The following is a 21991-nucleotide window of genomic DNA, read 5'->3' as shown; positions in this document are numbered from 1 at the left end:
AGCGACGCGCAAAATGACAGCTCGTCTGCACAGAACATCGTAAGACCCATTGCAAGCAATGGGCAGATGTTTGTCGACGTATTGGAGCCATCCTTTCAGGCGTAATTCGAGGCGTAAAACGCCTCTATTACGTCTGAAAAGAGGTCGTGTGAGCATACCCTTAATGTTATGCCCAAGATAGGAAAAGTAACATAAAGACGATACAACCTGATCCATAATATCTGTGATATCCAGACAGTCTAGAGATCCACAGTGACAATGTGCGCTTGTTATTTGCAGAAGGTTTTGGCCGTGATTTGATGTGTTGATGCGGGATATTGGGCGTGGTTAGGGGGTGTGGCTTAAAGTGTCCCTCTTTTCCGAATTCAAAAGTTGGGAGGTATGGAACAGGCAAACATAGCAGCAGAGCATATAACCCAGGAGGGGTGAAAATAATTCTTGCCTTAAGCCTCATGCACACGGCCGTGCCCATAATCACGGCCCGTGATTGCAGGCACGGCCAGCCGCCGACGGCCGCAGGCCGCCTTTTTGTGCTGTGCACGGCCCGTAAAAAACGAAAAGTAGGGCATGCTCCATAATTCCTGGCACAGTTCTATGGCACGGACCAATCAGTGTCATACACTTTTCCCCATTCATTTACACAGCACATAGTGATATAGCTATATCGCTATGTGCAACCACAGTGTCCTGACAATTAATATACATTACCTCCAGCCAGGACGTGATGTGCATTCAGAATCCTGACACTTCGCTAATACAATCCCAACACTACAGCACAGCAAGCGTAATCTCATTTTAAATGACAGGTTACAGCGTAATCTCGTGAGATTACACTTGCCTTTCTGTAAATCTCACAGAAACGCTACAGATACAGAAGTGTCAGGATTCTGAATAGACATCACGTCCTGGCTGGAGGTAATGTATAGTCATTGTCAGGACACTGCAGTAACGTTATAGTGTGTTTATGTGGCTGCACATAGCGATATAGCTATATCACTATGTGCTGTGTAAATGAATGGAGAGAAGTGTATAACGCTGATTGGTCAGCGTCATACACTCCTCTGTACAACGCCCACTTGGCCAAAAAGTAAAACACGTCCAGTTGTTCATTAAGAAACTCATTAGCATAAAATGAATATAGGTCATAACTCCGTCAAAAATGATCGTTTTTCTAAATAAAAAACACTGCTGTACATTACTACATTACAGCGCCGATCACATTATGTACAAGATAGGCCACTTATAATGTGGAGACAGAGCCTCTTTTAACATCTTACATGTCTTAACAAATTACGTCAGAAATTACGGAGCTGTTTTCACGCGAAAACAGCTCTTGAATTTCGGACGTTTTTGCAAGTACTCGCGTTTTTCGCGGTGTCCATTACGGACGTAATTGGAGCGGTTTTTCAATGGAGTCAATGAAAAACGGCTCCAAAAACACCCAAAGAAGTGACATGCACTTCTTTGACTCGGGCGAATTTTTACGCGCCGTCTTTTGACAACCACGCGTAAAATGACACCTCGTCTGAACAGAACATCGTAAAACCCATTGCAAGCAATGGGCAGATGTTTGCAGACGTAATGGAGCCGTCTTTTCAGGCGTATTTCGAGGTGTAAAACGCCCTAATTACGTCTGAAAATAGGCCGTGTGAACATACCCTAAGAGTTGATCTATCACCAGATGAGCATTTATTTTAACAATTGACAAAGGTTGGGTTCCCATCAAGTGCCAACAAATTTAAACCAAAGACTTATCAATTGATCAATTCCAGGCACAGCCTGAATACAACGTGCTTGTCATGAACTGAAGGCAGTGTTACAATTCTAAGCAGAAATCCAAAAATATACCTGATGTAGAAAATAATAACACCAAGTAGGCACAAAAAAATAAAATATGTAAATCTTTATTATCCTATACGGGAAAAGTTACCCACAAAAAACATACATTTAAAATACAAAAAACTAAAAACACCCCAGATGGGAATGTGCCTCAAGTCCCACGGAAATGACCATATGTTATGACAGAATAATAGCATGAGACATATCAGAAAAATAGCCAGTATTCCCTATACTCAAATATTCAACTAGGACGGCAGGATATGAATCTATATAAATGCAGAAAGTACATCACTAGTCATTTACCTGGAGTGGACATATCGGAGAGACACACACCGATCTAAGGACCAACTCGACGCGCGTTTCGCTTCCTTCGTCAGGAGGTGAGGTATGCCTGATATTTCCCCTCTTAAATACACCTCCAAATGAGGTGATGTGCAGCGGCGCATAGCAGGCCACGCCAATCCCCAAGCGTCAGACCATCCGCGTCACGGCCGGAAGTTCGTACCTGGAAACCAGGACTCGTTCTCAGACCCAGAGACAACTTCCGGTCCGACGCATGAGAGATCACGTGACCCGCATGCGCACCCATCAAGTACCCAACAGGTGAAGTAGGAGGCATACTGTCATAAGGGGAAAGTGTCCTAAGTCATTCCGATCCCTGGAACTATACTAATGCTATCTATAATGCACATACACATGAAGACAGAACCGGAAAATTACGACGATATCATAAATACATTTAACATTATTAAATCAAACAAACAATTATTAAATAAATAAATTATTTAGATAAATAAACATGGCTGACCACAATTACCCTAATTATATATTGATTCACAACAAATATATAAAGAAAATATATAAATATAAATATATATAAAAATCACTTATAATGTATCGCGCACATAATAATAGATGTGATAAAACGCAACATCCAAATCCAACATAAATTGTCATGTGTATTCAACCCTAAAAAATATATATAATAATTAAGAGGACCAAAAAACGGACCAGACCCTAAATTGAATAAAATATAAAGTGCACAATGGTAAGTAATTGGATTCATAGATGCTGATCCCAAACGAAACCCGCAACAGAAATTATTCACGGGTACCGATCAGGATGAGCAGCATGGATCCAAAAATAAAGTGAAATTAACATACACTACGTTACATACACATAATTCAATAATATATAATATATTTAAAGAATTAATAATATAATGACAAACACATATACATACTTATACATACATATCCCCCACAGTGATAACCGTCAATATTACATATACATATATATCAAATTCAGCTCAAAAATTTAATATAAATAAACCCATAAATTTATACAGAGTAATTATCAAAAAATTAATAAATAAATATCCAATCAGTGTAGATACACATAAAAAACTATTTTAGTGTCAAAATTTATTCTGTGACAAAGTTTATTATTAAATAGTATACAAATATATTCCACATCTCATACATACATATAAATATACAATTAATATGACCACTCATACTTATATAAAATCATACACATGTATACTTCATACAGATACAGCCATGTATTATATTCAAGTCTTCGCCTCTTCCAGCTTATATGATCATCAGTGCTAGTCCATATATAGCAGTTTCATTCTCAGTATCACTCTCGACAAGGATCCATTATATAGACACTAACAGCAAAATTAAAAACAGCATTAGTCTTACATATAGTAATTTACAAAAAGGATGCAAAACTTTGTGATTCGTTCAAACCCCTAGGGGACATGGTGTCCAATGTGACAATCCATTTCATTTCCTTTCTCATTAGATTCTTCCCAATATCCCCACCGCGGTTCCCAGGATAGATCCGGTCAATGCCCTTAACCTTCAAGAGTCTCCAATTGCTATCATGAAAATCTTTGAAGTGCCTTGCAAGAGGCTTACTCCTATCACCAAAAAGAGAATCATCGGAACCATCGTGTCTATATTGAATACCTTTAATGTCCCTAATGTGTTCCATTATCCGAATTTTTAGGTCCCTTGAGGTCATTCCTATATATATCTTGTTACAAGGACAACGTGCGTGGTAGATGACGTTCCTAGTATTGCAATTGATAAAGTGTACAATTTTATACACTTTAGTGCAATCTGAGCCGGAAAATGAATCAGTTCTCTCCATATTTTGACAGGCTCCACATCTACCACATGACACGTTGCCCCATTTGGGCCCCCTTGATCCGAAAAGATACTTGTTAGATGTGGAGGGAACATAATGACTCCTAACCAATATGTCACGAAGGTTAGGACTACGCCGCGGTGTCATAGCCGGACCAGGGGTAATGATTCTAGACAGACGCTTATCTGTTTTTAGAATCGACCAATGTCTATTAAAGATCCCTCGCATGATGTTCCATTGCTTATTATACCCTGATATGTATCTTACCACATTATCCGCATCTTTTCTTCCCTTCACTTGAGATTTTAGTAGGTCGGTTCTAGTCTTTGTTTTGGCATACTCATATCCACGTTTCACGTCTGATTCTTGTTAGCCTCTATTGAGAAATCTGTTCATCAGATCCTTGGATCGATGCTCAAACCCATCTTCAGTGGAGCAAATCCTCCTAGCCCGAAGAAATTGTCCCCTAGGGATAGCCCTAATGATGTGTTTGGGGTGGGAGGAGTCAGCTGTTAAGTAAGAATTCACAGAAGTGGTTTTTCTAAAAATATCGGTGTAGAGCTTACCGTCAGCTTCCACCTTTATCCTTAGGTCCAAAAAATCAATTTCAGTCTTACTGTACTTGCTCACGAGTTTGATTCCCATATCATTGATGTTCAGATGGTTTAGAAATAGGTTGAACTCATCTTCAGTCCCCTGCCAAATGAACAAGACATCATCGATAAAACGTCTCCATGATACCACTTGCCACTCGTTATCATTTGTTGTCAAGGACCTTTCCCAAAATCCCATAAACAAATTTGCATAGGATGGGGCACAAGTTGCCCCCATCGCAGTGCCTCGATTTTGTACGTAGAATTTGTCCTTAAAAACAAAGAAATTGTGTCTCAGTACATAATCTAGCAATTCTAAAATGAGCTCAACCATTTCATGTGCCAGATTACCTGACTGTAGAAAAAACCTGCAAGCACGCAAACCATGATCATGATGTATTGATGTATACAAGGACTCAACATCACTTGTGACCAAGTACATATCTGATTCCAATCTCAGGCCCTCAAAGGATACAAGAATATTGGTTGAATCCCGTATATACGATGGAAGGGTTTCCACATGGGGTCTGAGATAAAAATCAATAAATCTACAAGTCATCTCACAGATCCCACCGATACCCGAAATAATCGGTCTGCCAGGAGGGCATGTTACATTTTTATGTACCTTAGGCAAAAGGTAAAGAGTAGGTACTTTAGGTTCTTTAACAGTTAAACTCTCAAGAACCTCCCGTGTAATAATGCCCCTGTCCACTGCTTTCCTCAGAATAGTATCGAATTTCGAACTAAATAGAGTCATTGGGTTGTGATCTAAAACCCTATAAGTATCTCTATCATAAAGTTGTCGCCCAACCTCTTTTTCGTACATATCACATGGCCACACCACGACATTTCCACCCTTATCCGCTGGTTTAAATATGACATCTTTCATCTGTTTCAATTCCCTGAGTGCCTCCCTCACACAAGGTGCCAAATTGTCACCAAAATTATTGGAGATAGATCTCAAATCCTCAGTTACCAATCTAACAAAAATGTCAACCTGCGGACAAAGGGAAAAGGGTGGAAATGTCGTGGATTTCTTACGGGCACATGGGGGAAGTTTAGATGTACTAATCGATTCAACAGAACCCTCCTCCCTTAATTCCTCCAATGCTCTAAGAGTCTCCCTTTCAGTATCATCACATGGTGTAAATTCACCCGTATTGGAAAAATATCATTTAAGCATAAGTTTACGGGCAAAAAGATGTAAATCTTTAACCGCTTCGAAAAGATCAACGTTAGCAGACGGTGAAAAGGTCAAACCTCTACTTAAGACAGAAATCTGTGCATCTGAGAGGTGGATATATTAATAGATAAATTACTAGATAAATTAATTACCTTTAATGTTTCCGTACTTTCGTTTGGTTCTCTCTGGGACCTTAATTTTTCTTTTTGTAATAATTTTCGGGTATGCATTCGAGATCGATCCATTTCCTCTTGATTTATTGAGGTTACACGTTTGTCTAATAAACGTTCCCCTACATTGCTTCTGGTAGATGAGACCGAAGATGATCGCGATGAGGACACAGGCCTCCCTAATCTTTGCCATTTATAGGCAGTATTAGACTGGTAGTCTGCAAGATCTCTTTTGAATTTTCTAGCTTTATCAGCTTGAACCTCACTCTCCCACTTTTTGAAATCTTTATCCAGTTCACTTTCGAATTCTTTAAGTGATTTCTCACTCAATTCTTTCTTTAATTTGTCGTTTAATTCCTCAATTTCCACTTCAGTGACCTCCAAGGTCTTCTTATCTAGACCAATATGAAGTTCCAGGAAATTCTTAGAGCAATTCTTACATGACTCCTCCCACTTACTCCTAAAGGTTGTATTATCAACCGGAAAGGAGGGGAACAATTGGACCCTTAAACCACAGGGAATAATATCCTGTTGTAAATAATTATCAAGAGAGGCTTTGTTCCACCACACTCGAGTTCTTTTTTTCAAAAGATATTTCAAAGACACTTTAATCTCCTTCACATCAGTATTTGCATCCTCATAGGGTAACTCAGTACCATCAAAAACATTAGCTAGTTGTGTGACCCATGTTCGGTCGCGTAATTTATAATCCATATAAGAATTTTTATCTGCTACAAAATACAAAAAAAAAAAAAATATATACAAAAAATACAAAAAATACAAAATTATCAACAGAATATGTACTTAGAGCATATATCAAACCATCAGGTATGACAAAGATAATCAGAAATCCAAAAATATACCTGATGTAGAAAATAATAACACCAAGTAGGCACAAAAAAATAAAATATGTAAATCTTTATTATCCCATACGGGAAAAGTTACCCACAAAAAACATACATTTAAAATACAAAAAACTAAAAACACCCCAGATGGGAATGTGCCTCAAGTCCCACGTAAATGACCATATGTTATGACAGAATAATAGCATGAGACATATCAGAAAAATAGCCAGTATTCCCTGTACTCAAATATTCAACTAGGACGGCATGATATGAATCTATATAAATGCAGAAAGTACATCACTAGTCATTTACCTGGAGTGGACATATCGGAGAGACACACACCGATCTAAGGACCACCTCGACGTGCATTTCGCTTCCTTCGTCAGGAGGTGAGGTATGCCTGATATTTCCCCTCTTAAATACACCTCCAAATGAGGTGATGTGCAGCGGGCATAGCAGGCCACGCCAATCCCCAAGCGTCAGACCATCCGCGTCACGGCCAGAAGTTCGTACCTGGAACCAGGTATATGGTGTATTTAAGAGGGGAAATATCAGGCATACCTCACCTCCTGATGAAGGAAGCGAAACGCGCGTCGAGGTGGTCCTTAGATCGGTGTGTGTCTCTCCGATATGTCCACTCCAGGTAAATGACTAGTGATGTACTTTCTGCATTTATATAGATTCATATCCTGCCGTCCTAGTTGAATATTTGAGTATAGGGAATACTGGCTATTTTTCTGATATGTCTCATGCTATTATTCTGTCATAACATATGGTCATATCCGTGGGACTTGAGGCACATTCCCATCTGGGGTGTTTTTAGTTTTTTGTATTTTAAATGTATGTTTTTTGTGGGTAACTTTTCCCGTATGGGATAATAAAGATTTACATATTTTATTTTTTTGTGCCTACTTGGTGTTATTATTTTCTACATCAGGTATATTTTTGGATTTCTGATTATCTTTGTCATACCTGATGGTTTGATATATGCTCTAAGTACATATTCTGTTGATAATTACAATTCTAAGCAGCCTTGCAGACAAGCAGAGGAAGAATACTTAGAGGCGGAGTATTTGTGGCAGAATAATAAAACCCCACTAATCCGCCTACGAGGGAACTCGCCCCAGGCTCACAGTACAAAGTGCTGTGTACAGCCCGGTGTCTGACAGATGAGAAGCACCATACCAAGTACTGCTGACATCAATCAGTGCAGTAGCATCCAAGTGTTCGTAGCGGGAGACAATTAAGTTACCGGGAGGTGGCTTCTAATAAATCCCCTGCTGGACACCATGTACAGTCTGACTCCACAACTGTGTGGTTTGCCGTACGGGTGATAGTCAGTGAAGTACAGAAGAGGATGATGATGTACAGGACTTGTCAATGCACTAATCGGACCCAAACCTGGGGGGAAATACTGAGATTGGTGATAGCATGATATTGGTGATAGCATTATTTTATTAGTTGAGGCCCTATTGTTTATATTGTTTGAGGTTTATAATCATAATGTATGTAAATATGCCACAGTACTGCAAACTACAAAGTTTTAAAGTGTTTTATTATGTGGAGGTATGAGGTGAAGGTCACTGGTTGTTGTAACTCATAAGTAAGAAGTACATGGCAGCAATGACAACCCTGAAGTTATGTGACATTACTCGTGGGTATCTTTAGGTTTGGGAAAAAAAATGCTGCCCACCACCTGTTCTATCCATAGTGGTAAAAGTTCTGTTAATAAAATCCCAAAGTATTAGAAACTAACCAACATACAATAGTATTAGATTATTTGACAGCCTCCCAAGGGGGCAAGTGCCAAGTAGTTGGCCCAGCATGTTGCCATTATATAGACCCTTCTGTATCATGCAGGTCAAGCATGACATAGAGCAAGCTAAGAAAATAAAGGAGGAGTTCAGGAAAGCCAATTCCAAAGATGATTGGAACCTGGAGTGGCCAATTGGTTGTCATGTTTCAACCCCTCTTAGTGGTTTAAGGCTGTTGGGGGATGGATAATGGGGTTGCTCCAGAGTGTCCTGCAGGTTGTTTTATTATGTATCACATATTTGCTTCTGCTCCTCATATTTTGAGGCCTGCCAAAACTTTTGCAATGCTTCGCAGCAAAGGCTAAAATTATTATTAATGAACTGGGTATGGTGAGGAATTTTGTTGACATGCCCAGGGGATGAGGTGAAAAGGTTAGGAAAGTCCTCAAGGGGGATAAGCCCTCCTTTAAGTACCTGGCTTGGATACAAAATATCATTAAAATAAACAAATGTTGGGAAATGCGAAAGTGAGCAAAATAGGTTTGTCTGACTCCATTTGGAAAGTGTAATTATGTGACTCCATCTTGTATGAAGAATCCATTTTGTGTTTTGAAGAATCGTCTGTTTCTCTGTAAAATGAATTTCATGCTGGGATTGTCTGGACATTCATCAGTTTAAACGTTCTTAGCTATGTTTATCATTCTTTATCTGGGTCTGCTAGGAGAATGTACGTATTGGCCTTGCAGCAAGGTTGTTATGACTCTAGTCTTACTCATTATTTCTTGTGATAAGTTCCTGTCTTACAGTAAGTTTCCATAAGATGCCTTTCTTGCTCGTGATTGGCTGAGCTAAAGCCAACATCCCATTGTACGTGATTGGCTGAACTAGAGCCAATGTCCCATTTGTAAGTGATTGGCTGAGCTCAAGCCTACTCCCCTTTGATACTATTGTAATTGCATTTTATCTGTTATGGCTATGGGGTATGTGGACCCACTAGGCCACTCTGCCGTAGCGGAGTAGCAGCTGGCCAAACAACAGTCAATAATAGTCTCTAGGACAAGAGTACCTGGATAGAGGATTAGGCAGACACTTGGCGTAGCAGACCTTTGATGTAGCAGTTGTTTGATGTAGCAGACGTTTGGTGTAGCAGACACTTGGCACAGATGATACTCAACTCCGATACTAGACTTTGCACTAGAACAAACACAATTACTGGATACGTGATACGGGAACACAGGATACAGGATACAGGATACAACTAAGGGACCATTTGCAATAACAAACATGGGCAGATGAAATAACGCTCAGGCAAGGAGGAAGTGGGCAGAGTCCTTTTTATTGTTCCTGGTATGCTGGGCTAGGATGAGGAAGATTTTCCTGGGGCACTCTTTGCACAGCAGCAGCCGAGGGCAGTATTGTGTGCCGGTGTCTCTGAGGAGGGAGACGCCGGCAAGAGCTCAAAGGTCTGTGGTCATGGCCGTTGGTGTGTAAGTAATGCCGGCAGTCTGCGACCGCGGCCATTACACTATCAATAAAGCAGTGAAGGATTTGCGTGTCTCTGTCTTAATTCTCTCCGATATAACTAATGGATTTTGATCTGGATAAGTGACTGAAGGGTGTGAGTTGACACACTCATCAAACATTCAGTCTAATATATTTGGCCGGGATTACGTCAACAGTGTGCAACATTTCAGTTTCATTCTACATACTCAGGGTATGCTAGAGTGGTCAGTGTTTTGGTACATCAGAATGTTAAACTTCAGAAAATTAAGGAACGTATTGATCCATTGGGAAGATATGTTTTCTTGTTATGTCAGCTAGAAGGTCAGCACAGTCTCCTGGCATTCCTATATATATGTCCTCCTTTTAATCCTGAAGTGTTGATACATTTCCATCAATTCTTGTTGGGGCATAACAGTATTCCAATTTATGTATTTGGGGACTTTAATTGTGTAATGGAGGAGAGGGATAGGTGAAGAATGCTGGAACAGTTCCAGGGGAAACAAAGAAAGCCACCATGCAAAATAATGCAGGAGTTTGGTTGGGTGGATGCGTGGCACCATTTGCATGGGGAGAATAACGAGTATAAACGTGTTTAAGCACGACTCAATGTTTTTTCTAGCATTGATATGTTGATGGTAAATTTATTCAGCATCTCAAGGGTACGTCCGGTCACACATGGTCTGAGAAGTGTGTCTGATCATGTACCAATGTGCGCAGATCTGGATTTTTTTGGAGGCTTGAGAAAACAAGAATTTAAATGTAGCCCTTATTGGTTGAAACTGTTGGAGGCTCGTTACAATATCAGGGAGGAGGTGGTGTTAGACGTAAGGATAGTTTGGGATGCGGCTAAGGCATACATTTGCCGAATATTATTTAGAGAAATTTGTAGGCTCAAAAATAAGTTTGGAGTCATGCCTCATGCACATGACAGTGTGCGCCAGCCAGGTCCTGTCCGTGGAAAGATAGGACACAGAAGTGCAAAAGGTAACACCAGGAGGTTCTTGTAGATATTTGGGGGTTTATTTTTCAGCTGACCCCAGGTTATACACGAATTTGACCGTTATTATTTATTTATTTATTTCAGTTACTTATACCATCAGAGGAGCGTTGCTCCTATGATGGAAAGTATTAAAAGCAAAATTGGTACATGGACCAGACATACACTTTCAAAGGCAGACAGAATAGGATTACTAAAGATGGTATTGCTCCCGCAAATAATGTATATTCTCAACAATTCCCCAGTGTGGCTTGGGGATAAAATATTTTAAAAAATAGATAAACACAATAGCTTGAACAGCACAGTCCAACAAAATGAAACAAAACGTGTATACAGGTGCAAGAATGCCTGTGACTGCAAATTTATGCAGCACACAAGAAAATGGCGACAGCACACTGTGAACACTAATGCCAACTAGGCCACTAAATATAAAAATAAATATGCATTACTGCTAAATCTACTTACAATAGGGAGGTTCTTAGCGTGCATTTTGAGCAAATTGTGTGAGCCCACCTGCCATGACAAGGCGACCTCTATGCCCTGGTTGATTTTAAGCAGTTTAATTCTGGTTCCTACCATCCCCGGGAATATGTAGGTTTAGTCCCAATGCTGGGGGTATGTGCAGCGTAAGTTCCCACCTCATAGAGGTTGCCTTGTCATGGCAGGTGAGCTCACACTATTGGATCACAATGTGCGCTAAGAACCTCCCCATTGTAAGTAGATTTAGCAGTAATGCAGATTTCTTTATATTTAGTGGCTTAAGGTGGCATTAGCTTGCAGTGTGCTGTCGCCATTTTCTTGTGTGCTGTTAAAAAATAGATTGATCAGTGAGTGGATATGGAAGAGGGTTCATATTAAGTTGAAAATCATGACACTCAGAAGAAAAGGGGGAGGGGGATTGGATATACCTTATTTGTTTCATTATTTTCTGGCTGCACATTTGTCTTCCCTAATAAAATGGAAAAATATAGATTTTTTTGAACGCGCAAGTTAAAGAACAGGATGGAGTGGCACAAAGTGTTTTTGATGTTTTAGTAAAATGGCTCCTAAAAATTCACTGATGGGATTATTGGGGAGGATTTGGAATACTAAAAAGATAGTTGGAGTGGAAGGACCCTTGGATATTACACCGATATTTTTTTATGTTTCTCTTCCAGAGGTTGTAAAAGTGCCAGATCCAGCTTATTGGGTTGCCAAGGTGTTAACAAAAATAGCACAATTTTGTGATGGAGGTGTATTCAAAACGTATGCAGTTTTAAAAAGAGAAAATACACAAATTTGTGCTTTGAGATATTTGGCTAATGGGCACAAGGTGACAATTTTTGATAAATAACCGTTGGTATTATTCAGCACGGTTGTTATAAAAGATTGGCTGTAGCGAAACCACAGCCTGTAATAGTTGTTTAAGGGGAGAAGGCGAATTAGAACACAAATGGTGGGACTGTGATACAGTCAGGAGATATTGGGATAAGGTTTTTGAGAGAATACAAAAAGTTGTTTGATGTACAGATAGTAGACAGATACAAATTCACAATTTGGGAGATATGGTAAATACGAGTAATACGAAAAAATAAGTGGTTTACAAATTGGTATTTGCTGCCCGACTAATCATAGTAAGGGGTTGGCTATCAAACAAAAGGACCTAAGATAAAAGGAATGAATATGGAATTTCTTAAGATATGAGAAATGGATAAATAAGAACAGGAAACAAGATATAAGATTGAGTGAATACATTGAGGAGTGGTTCAAATACTGGAGTACTTACGGATTTATGCATAAGTGGATAGGGCTTTACTATTATGTAAGAGGAAAGAGAGGAAAGGGGAGGAGGGTTGGTGTTTTTTTTCCTCTTTCTTTCTTTCTTTCTATCATGGTTTGGCTAATTTGGGAGGGTACTAATGAAACATGCTTTCGTTTTGTATTTTATTTAATGTAGGTTATATTTTTAAAATAAACAATGATCCTAAACCTCAATTTATTATTGATCCTAGTCGTATTTTGTTAGTGGCACCTGCAGAAGTTATTAACATTCCCTCCAGAAAGACTTCTGTTACACTTCGCACGACCGTGTCCGTAATCACGGTCCATGATTACAGGAACGGCCGGCCGGCCGCAGTCACCCGCATTCGTAAAATAAAAAAAAATAGGACATGTCCTATTTTTTACGGATTTCTACAGCCCGGATAGATAGATATAGATATATATATATATATATAGGGAGGTGTCTGTCGGCTGTAGAAATGATGAAATCTACGGTTGTGTGCACGGGACTTTAGCCTACGAAAGCAAATTCTTCATTGGGGGTCATGTTTCCGAGTTCTCTGGACATCTAGGACTCAGGAAAACACTTGATCTTATATCTCATCATTACTGGTGGCCCTCTATGTCCCGGGACTTTAAAGACTTTTGCGCTGCATGCACAGTCTGCACTCAAAATTAAGTCTACCAACGACCCACTGGGTTACTTCATCCCTTACTTACCAGTACCAGATTCCCCTTTTGACACATATAGCTATGGCCTTTATTACGGACTTACCCTCTTCTTCAGATTGTTCTGTGATTTGAGTTGGTGTTGAGTGTTTCTCGAAGATGGCTCACTTCATTCACCCTACAGGTCTACCTTCAGCAAAATATCTGGCTGCTCTTTATCAAAAACATTTTCCGCTTACACAGACTACCTAAACATATTGTATCTGACAGAAGTGCAGTTCACTTCTAAATTTTGGTGAGCACTTTGCAGCTTAGTAGTGAAGTTTGAGTCTTCTTCTGCTTATCATCCTCAATCCAATGGACAAGTGGAGCGGATCTACCAGGTTTTGGAAAACTCTCAAATATATTTTCTCCCCTGCAAGATGCTTGGACCAATTTCCTTCCATGGGCAGAATTAGCCTATAATAAATCATACTGAGGGAATCTACACAATCCTTTTCTTTCTTACTAGTCTACGGGCAACATCTGAAATGTTCCTCTACCAGTCCCAACATTATCTGAAGTCTCAGAAGCTAATCTGTTTTATGCTCACTTCCTACGCATTGGGCAGGAGGCTATTGTTAAAGCTGTAAGTCGCTACATGAAAAACACAGTCAATTTGGTCCTGGTGACAAAGCCCGGCTGTCTTCTAACCAATTTAATTTAAAAACTCCACGCTTTAAACTTGCACCCCTCTTTCTGGGCCCCTGTGTCATCTTGAGACCAATCAATACGGTCTCAAACTTTGTCTACCTTGCTCATTAAAAATTCCCAATTCCTTTTTCTATATCAATTCTCAAGCCATTGATTTGGAATGGCTACTCTAAATGCCTCCTTCCTCTACTCCAGACACAGAGTACAAGGTTAATGAGATTCTGGATGCTAAAAGGGTTAGAGGTAAACTCATGTTCTTGATAGATTGGAAGGGAGGAGAGATCTTGAAAACCCTCATGCTCCATCTTTCCTCAGGGACTTTTATCGTAAGTATCCTCTCAAGTCTAAAACGTGGGGGCGTAAGGGAGGGTACTATTACGATGTCGGCTGGGGGCTTCGTACTTACCTTTCCCCGGCATCTTGGTCCTAGTTGCCATTCGCTTCCTTCTTCGGCATCTGCCGGAGCGCTCCACTTGTCCTAGTGTGGCTGCGCCGGCCCTTGTATTCTTAAAAGGGCCAGCGCGCACAAATTCTCTAATTGTCACCTGAACCTGTATTTAAACGCTGCATGCTCTGGTACCCATTGCCAAGGCAATTAGGTTCCTAGCGTTCCTTGCAGTCTTGTCTTCTGATTTCCTGTGTACTGACCTTTGCCAGTTATTGACCATCCGTGCCTGCCACGATCTATTGCTACGTTCATTGTTCGGAATCACTGGCGCCTGCCCAGACCCATTGCTTCATCTACCACGCTGCCTATGCCAACGGCAGCCATCAAGGGAGACTACTCTGGGGGTAGCGACCTGGGGGTTCCCCCACAGCAAAGTCCACATCCCTGTACAGGGGTTAAAAGGTGAGGAACGAGGGTTCCCCTAGACTTTGCTTCCTGGAGAAGCCCCAAGTCAAATTCGTTTGTGACAAGGAGCATTCACACTGTCCCTTGCTGACCCTATTTCAGCCCAATACTAGGGCTGTCATTACAGGTCATGTTTTTTTTTTTTTTTATGGTGGTGAACAATCATGGAGATTTTATCTAGATTTTTTCATATATGTTACATGGTATTCTGTCACCTTGAAGGCAGCAGCAGCTTATCTCATGATGGCCATATTGGTAATATGAGAAGACTGCTATCATGTATCTGTAATTTTTACTATTTTCATCTAAGTTACAATGGAGGTGTCTGGTCAGTAGTAATTTGCTTGATACTGTTATTGGGCCCTTGGATACCGAATTTGCACGTGTAGATCCCTTAACCTGGATTTGGTAAGGGCAATAAAGAAAGATGCGACGCTGGTGCTATTGTAACTCTCTGGAGGTAAAATTGTTTCTCTGAGATGGTAGCATGTTTATTTTGAAATAAAGACCAATAACTTTAGGAATGTCTGGGGAATAAAGAGGTCTGCATTTTTTTCGGGAACTGTGTAGATGTTGTTATCTGGCACCGCTTGCTGGTAGGGAAGTCTTTAGAGTTGACTTTCACGTTATGGTGTTCACGATTTATTTAGTTACTTCTAACCAGTGCCTCCATGGTGAATTGGTGTTGTGAAGTTTGCCACCAATCTCCTCCTGTGTACCAGAGTACTATGTAATATCGAACAGTGGTTTGAAACTAGTTATTTTTTTTCGGATTCTGTACTAACTGGATGATCAGGTCCTAGGCTATGGTTTGATGCTATTCACAGTAAGTGAGAAAAAGGATTAGTAAACACATCAATTTTGGAGATGGAGGCAATGCTGAAGGGGAGGAGGCGGCCTTTATTTAACACATAAAAATTCAGGTGTCGTGTTCAAAAGTCTAATCCAGTAAATTTCCCATAGCTCGCTATATTTTTGTCCAGATTCTTCACGCACCCACATCTTACCAATAAAACGGTAGTAGCATATTCCCTAATATTTAAAGAGTTATTTGAAAAAAAACTTCGGTCTTATGTGTATGGCTACCTCGACTTCTTACCGGTGTGGTCTCATTAGGATATCACATACCAGAAGCCCAGTCTACAGCCGAGAGAGAAGGGGGTGTTTCACCTGCATCAGATTTCAGCTCTAGTGCAGACACCATAACTGCAGATCATATAGTAACTGCAGATCATATAGTAACTGCATACCCTGAACCATCAATATTCTATTACCTGTGACAGTGAGGAATACATGTAAAAGGGTCAAATAAAGTCCAGTTTAGGCTGAAAATAATCATAGGGTAAGCAGACGACACCATCTATCTAGCTCCTAGAGCTACATAAGCAAAAAAGTGTCTGCAGCGGCTTTGGGAAAACAAATGAGGCCCCACAAAGAATGATTGCAAAACTTGTATTTTGGAGAAATATTCACTCCATAACGGAATTATTCAATCCATTTATTTTTCTTAGCAAAGTCCACAAGCAGATCTCTTCCAAAAGCCATTAGTCATATTTTTTTGGAGGTTTTTCAGTGTTCTCCAACAGATTTTAACAATATACATATACAGAAGTCTTGGGCCAGTGTAGTCCACGAGTAACAAAACTGTGTGCACAAGAATGACTAAATTACATTGAGACAAGAGAAAATCCTTTCATTTCATAAGCCGTTTCCGTTTCTTCAGAAGTGAATCTCGCAGAGCAATCTGAGGGAAGAAAACAAAACAGATGTTAAGAAAAACGAATGAGGCAAGACAATATAACTTTTGGCAAGTTAGAAACGTAAAGAGGATCTGTCACTAGTTTAGTAATGCCCTATCTCCCAGCTAATCTAATAGGCGCTGTCACACTGATAATGCTGGTGAGAATTGTGTCCCAAAACATTATTTTAAAAGTTATGAGCTTTTTCCTAAATATGTAAATGAGCCTTTATTAGACAAGTGGGAGGTAACAGCAGCGATTCTCCTGAGGTGGAGCTTCCTCACAGCCTCTGACACTGTTCTATCAGAATGAAGCTTCTTCACACAGTATGTGAGACTGAGGCTGCAGGGAAGGTGGATCACTTCAAACAGCCATATCTCAGGCTGTGGACCACCTAGAACAGTGGCGGAATATGAACGAGAAGATTCTAATCTTTCATATGACACCAGGATCGCAGTTCTAACTGTGACATAACTGGAGATATCGCCACTTGAATACACAGTCGGGAATGGAAGCTATATACTATATGATAACGCTGTGTCGCTGGGCAGGGAATGGGGAGAAGCTGTATGCTGATTGGACAGCGTTATACAGAAAACATCACACTGCCCAGAGTGAAAAGAAAGAGTCACCTCCTATTTGGCTATTAGAGCCACATCAGCATATTTAGAAAAATGCTCATAACTTTGCAAATAATAAACTAATACCACACTGTAGTTCTCAGCAGCAAAGCACCTATTAGATAAATTAGGAGATAGGGAATTAATAAACTGGTGCCTCTTTAAGTTGGCCACACACATTAGATAAAAGTCTATGGCAGTGACCGAAAATCAATAGCGTATAGGGGTAGCTTGACTGTTCCCCCTGTGTCTGCAATAATCCTTTGTTCCCCCAGGAGATGTGGTGTCTGGCATTGGCTTATTCCCCTTTTGCTATTGAAATTAACACACATGCTCAAATCCAAATGAAGAACGTATGTTTGGGGGGTGCCACGAGAGATAGCCGTCAGCTGCACGCTGAGGGGTATGGGCTGCATGAAAGTTATCGCCATTACCTGCTTATCTCTGAACGAACGCTTGTTTTTGGATCGGACGTTCTGGCTATATCTCATCATCATAAAGCTTTTATTCTTTTTCTTTTCCTTGTTGGTGGTGCTGGCATGAGGATTCATTTTCGTTTTTTTCCTCACAAATTCTTTTCGGTCTGTTTTACCAGCCTATTAAATGAAATGCATTGTGGAGTGAGAATCAGTCAGTCAAACATACAAGGTCATTATTATGTAAAAATGTTTAATAAAAAGGCTGATCAAGTCATCTGTGAGGGGCACTTTAGTGCAGAGCTAAAGAACATGCAAAGTCAAATGTCATGGGTATAATACAAAGCAATAAAGAAAAAAAAACAACCAAAATTATGTAATCTTGTGTTTAGACAAGATTGGTTATCAACATTTTTCTCAGTTGGTAAAATATTGTGTTACACTGTGCTACTTCTTTTTGCTGTGTGTGTCTAAGAAAGGGTCTTCTTTGGCCCCATGCACACGACCGTAAATTCGGCCGTCATTACGAACCATAATTATGGCCCCATTCTGTTCTATTCGCCTTAACGTATCGCTACGGATGGGTGTCCGCGCCATAGAACTGTGTCGGGAATTATGGAGCATGTCCATTTTTTCGTGTTTTACGGGCTGTGCTCCCATACTTTGTATGGGAGCACGGCCCAAAAATGTGGGTGACCATCAGCAGCCGGCCGAGCCCACAATCGCGAGCCGTGATTACGGGCACGGCCGTGTGCATGGGAAATTAGCAACATAATTACAAGGCAATTTTTTAACATTCTACAACGGCTCCTGTACAAGACAGCCAGAGACAAAACAGAAAAAAACAAAAACCGTAATAGTATACAAAGGTCTTCAGTGTATATGTACACATGCACTGTTTCAGGCAGTTGTGGAAAAATTGAAGTGATGATACGGCCCCCACAGAGCGCTGATATCAACACAGAGTCTGTCTGGGATGACATGAAGAAGCAGAAGGATTTGAAGAAGCCTACATCCGCAGAAGATCTGTGGTTAGTTCTCCAAAAACTGTGTGCAAGTGTTTATAGAAGAATTGATATGGTTTTAAAGGCAAAAGGGTGGTCACATGAAATGATTTCTTCTCTGTTGATTTTTTTATCATGTAACAAAATGCCAAGTGAATGAACGCTTCTTTTTTAAAGCAAAAGTTAAGTGGAATTGCAGCACTCCAGCAGGTTTAGTGGAAGAAATGGACTTTATTCACTTTGCAGCGTTTCAGCTCACTCAATAGAGCCTTTTTCAAGCTTGAAAAAGGCTCAATTGAGTGAGGTGAAATATTTCAAAGGTGAATAAAGTCCATTTCTTCCACTAAACCAGACAGTCTTCTTAATATATCCATCTCTCTCCTTGGTATAGAACAAAAGGCAATAGTAGAGGACAAGTAACAGCACCAGGACTTCAATGATGGAGAGATGTTGGTTTATTCCCCACAAAGTAAACAGAATGAGCAACGTTCGGTTCACACAGAGCTTGAGAAAGGTTCAGTTCAGGTGTAAATTAGTTATATATATATATATATATATATATATATATATATATATATATATATATATATATATAATAAGAAAAAGAGTAAAGCAGCACAGCAACAGCAGTGAGTGCAGGCCTCCTAGGTTGAGGCTAGGAACCCTTGTTAATGAAATCCAAAAAAATGAAGAGGCAGCACTCCAAGGAAATTGGTGAAAAAAAGTGGTGTGTTTATTCACCCCAGGCAGGCAACGTTTCGATCCGCCTCTATGGGATCTTTGTCAAATATACATATACATACACACACACACACACACCATGTTCGCCAACTACATTTGAAAAAAAAAATAAAAAAATGTATATATATATATATATATATATATATATATATATATATATATATATATATATATATATATATAATTTCCTTGGAGTGCTGCCTCTTCATTTTTTTGGAATATATATATATATATATATATATATATATATATATATATATATATATATATATATATATATATATATATATATATATATATATATATATATATATATATATATAAGAGGCAGCACTCCAAGGAAATTATATATACACACATTTATTTTTTCAAATGTAGTTAGCGAACATGGTGTGTATATATATATATTCCAAAAAAATTAATATATATATATATATATATATATATATATATATATATATATACACACATATACACACACATACATACATACACACACCATGTTCGCTAACTACATTTGAAAATAAATAAATATATATATATATATATATATATATAATTTCCTTGGGAGTGCTGCCTCTTCATTTTTTGGGAATATATATATATATATATATATATATATATATATATATATATATATATTCCCAAAAAAATGAAGAGGCAGCACTCCAAGGAAATAATATATATATAAATTTTTTATTTTTTTTTCAAATGTAGTTAGCGAACATGGTGTGAACAGAGCCTTACTTATGCAATGTAACAAGTGCTGTAATACACACGTTATAATACCCCTTGAGAAAGCTACACGCGAAACGCGCGTCGGGGCGCTACCTTATCCACTGGGTCATACCACTCACTACACTACGGAAATATGGGTAAGCAGAATATGGAGGTTGTGTTAGGTCATTTAACTTTCTTTACACTGTCTATGCTCATTCAGTGTAGACTCTAACTTCACTGCCTGTTCTATCTGACACATACTCTCCATTTTGGGCATACCTTGCTAAATTTTGGATTAATGTTAGCTGTCTTTGTAGACTATTTTGTCCACCCATATTTGTAACATACTGTGTCATATTGTGATCCAGTTATAAAGACCCGTTTTAGATTCTCATGTTTTTTTGATTTGTAATAAAGAATATCTATTTTTCAACTTTTGATATCCATTGACTCTTTGTTTCTCTTGTTCATACACGTTATAATACGGCAACATAATAATAAAACTCACCATTACGGTTGCAAGCCTTGTTTCTTTATCAGACTTGGGCTTTTTGTGTAGATGTTCAATATCTCGGAGTGACAGCAGTTCCCCGTTGCTAGAAATAAGAGATGCATATATAGTCAATAAGTGCAATACAAAAATCTGCCCTACATTTATATGAACACCCTGTTGGTTTCTCTCCAGAAGATACCTTAGGACATGAATTGGATATAAGCCAACCAGACACACCCAGAGGTCGGCCTTCTACCAATCAAGTATTTACAGCATATAAAAGGGATACGCTACAAGAAATTTTTTAATACTGTTTAAGCTATTTTTTTAGGCTAGAACAGAATACAAAATCAGTACATTATTAGTCAGGATATGACAAAAGACAATACAAACCTATTTTCCTCATCACTATCTATTTCAATATTCTTCCTCTTCTCTGCTTTTCCAGGTGCAGACTTAATTTCTTTCGCCAACTGCGCAACACGGATTTTCTTGAATTCTTCTTGCGTGAGGAGCCTGCTAATGCTGACAGCTGCAGCCTTTGCATTTCGCTCATCTTCTGGCATTGCTCGAAGCTTTTCAGCCTATAAAAATCATAAAACACTTAATTTAACCCCTACAGGACTGAACCTGTTTTGGCCTCGAAGACGAAGTGTTAATTTATGTGGTAATAACTCTGGAATGCTTTTACCTATCCAAGCGATTGTGAGAATGTTTTCTCATGACATATTGTACTTTATGTTAGTGGAAAAATTTGGTCGATAAATTCGGCATTTGTGAAAAACACCAACATTGAGAAAACTTGCAAAAATTAGCATTTTTCTAAATTTAAATGTATCTGCTTGTAAAACAGGTAGTTGTACCACACATAATCGTTACTAGTTAACATTTTCCATATGTCTACTTTATGTTCGCATCGTTTTTTAAACATCCTTTTATTTTTCTAGGACATTACACAGCTTCAAACTTTAGCAGCAATTTCTCAAATTTTCAAGAAAATTTCAAAAGGCTATTTTTTAGGGACCAGTTAAGTTCTGAAGTGATTTTGAGGGGTGCAGTTTTCAAAATAATATCTAAGGCTCTCAAAGTATTCAAAACAGCATTCAGAAAGTTTCTTAATCCTTTAAGCGTTTCACAGGGATTAAAGCAGTGGTGAAATTTACAAATGTCTTTTTTTTTTGCCGAAATTCATTTGTAATACATTTTCTTTCTGTAACACAGAAGGTTTTACCAGAGAA

The 21991-nt window shown here is 39.1% G+C and overlaps 1 protein-coding gene across 1 annotated transcript in view; it reads right to left on the bottom strand.

Annotated features, from left to right (window-relative positions):
* Positions 1 to 16456: 16456 nt before the first annotated feature.
* SDAD1 (SDA1 domain containing 1) overlaps positions 16457 to 21991 on the bottom strand; it is a 72227-nt gene continuing 66692 nt past the window's right edge. The window contains exons 19-22 of the mRNA XM_075849806.1: positions 21147 to 21337; positions 20769 to 20856; positions 17814 to 17975; positions 16457 to 16764 (exon numbers count right to left, since the gene is read on the bottom strand). Coding sequence (XP_075705921.1) covers positions 16714 to 16764; positions 17814 to 17975; positions 20769 to 20856; positions 21147 to 21337 — 492 coding nt within the window. The 3' untranslated portion in view covers positions 16457 to 16713. The remainder of the gene's footprint in view (positions 16765 to 17813; positions 17976 to 20768; positions 20857 to 21146; positions 21338 to 21991) is intronic.

Source organism: Rhinoderma darwinii, chromosome 1 (genome assembly GCF_050947455.1).
Source record: "Rhinoderma darwinii isolate aRhiDar2 chromosome 1, aRhiDar2.hap1, whole genome shotgun sequence".
NCBI lineage: Eukaryota > Metazoa > Chordata > Amphibia > Anura > Rhinodermatidae > Rhinoderma > Rhinoderma darwinii.
The sequence above is the reverse complement of the archived record's forward strand: the minus strand, read 5'-3'. Positions and strand labels throughout refer to the sequence as shown.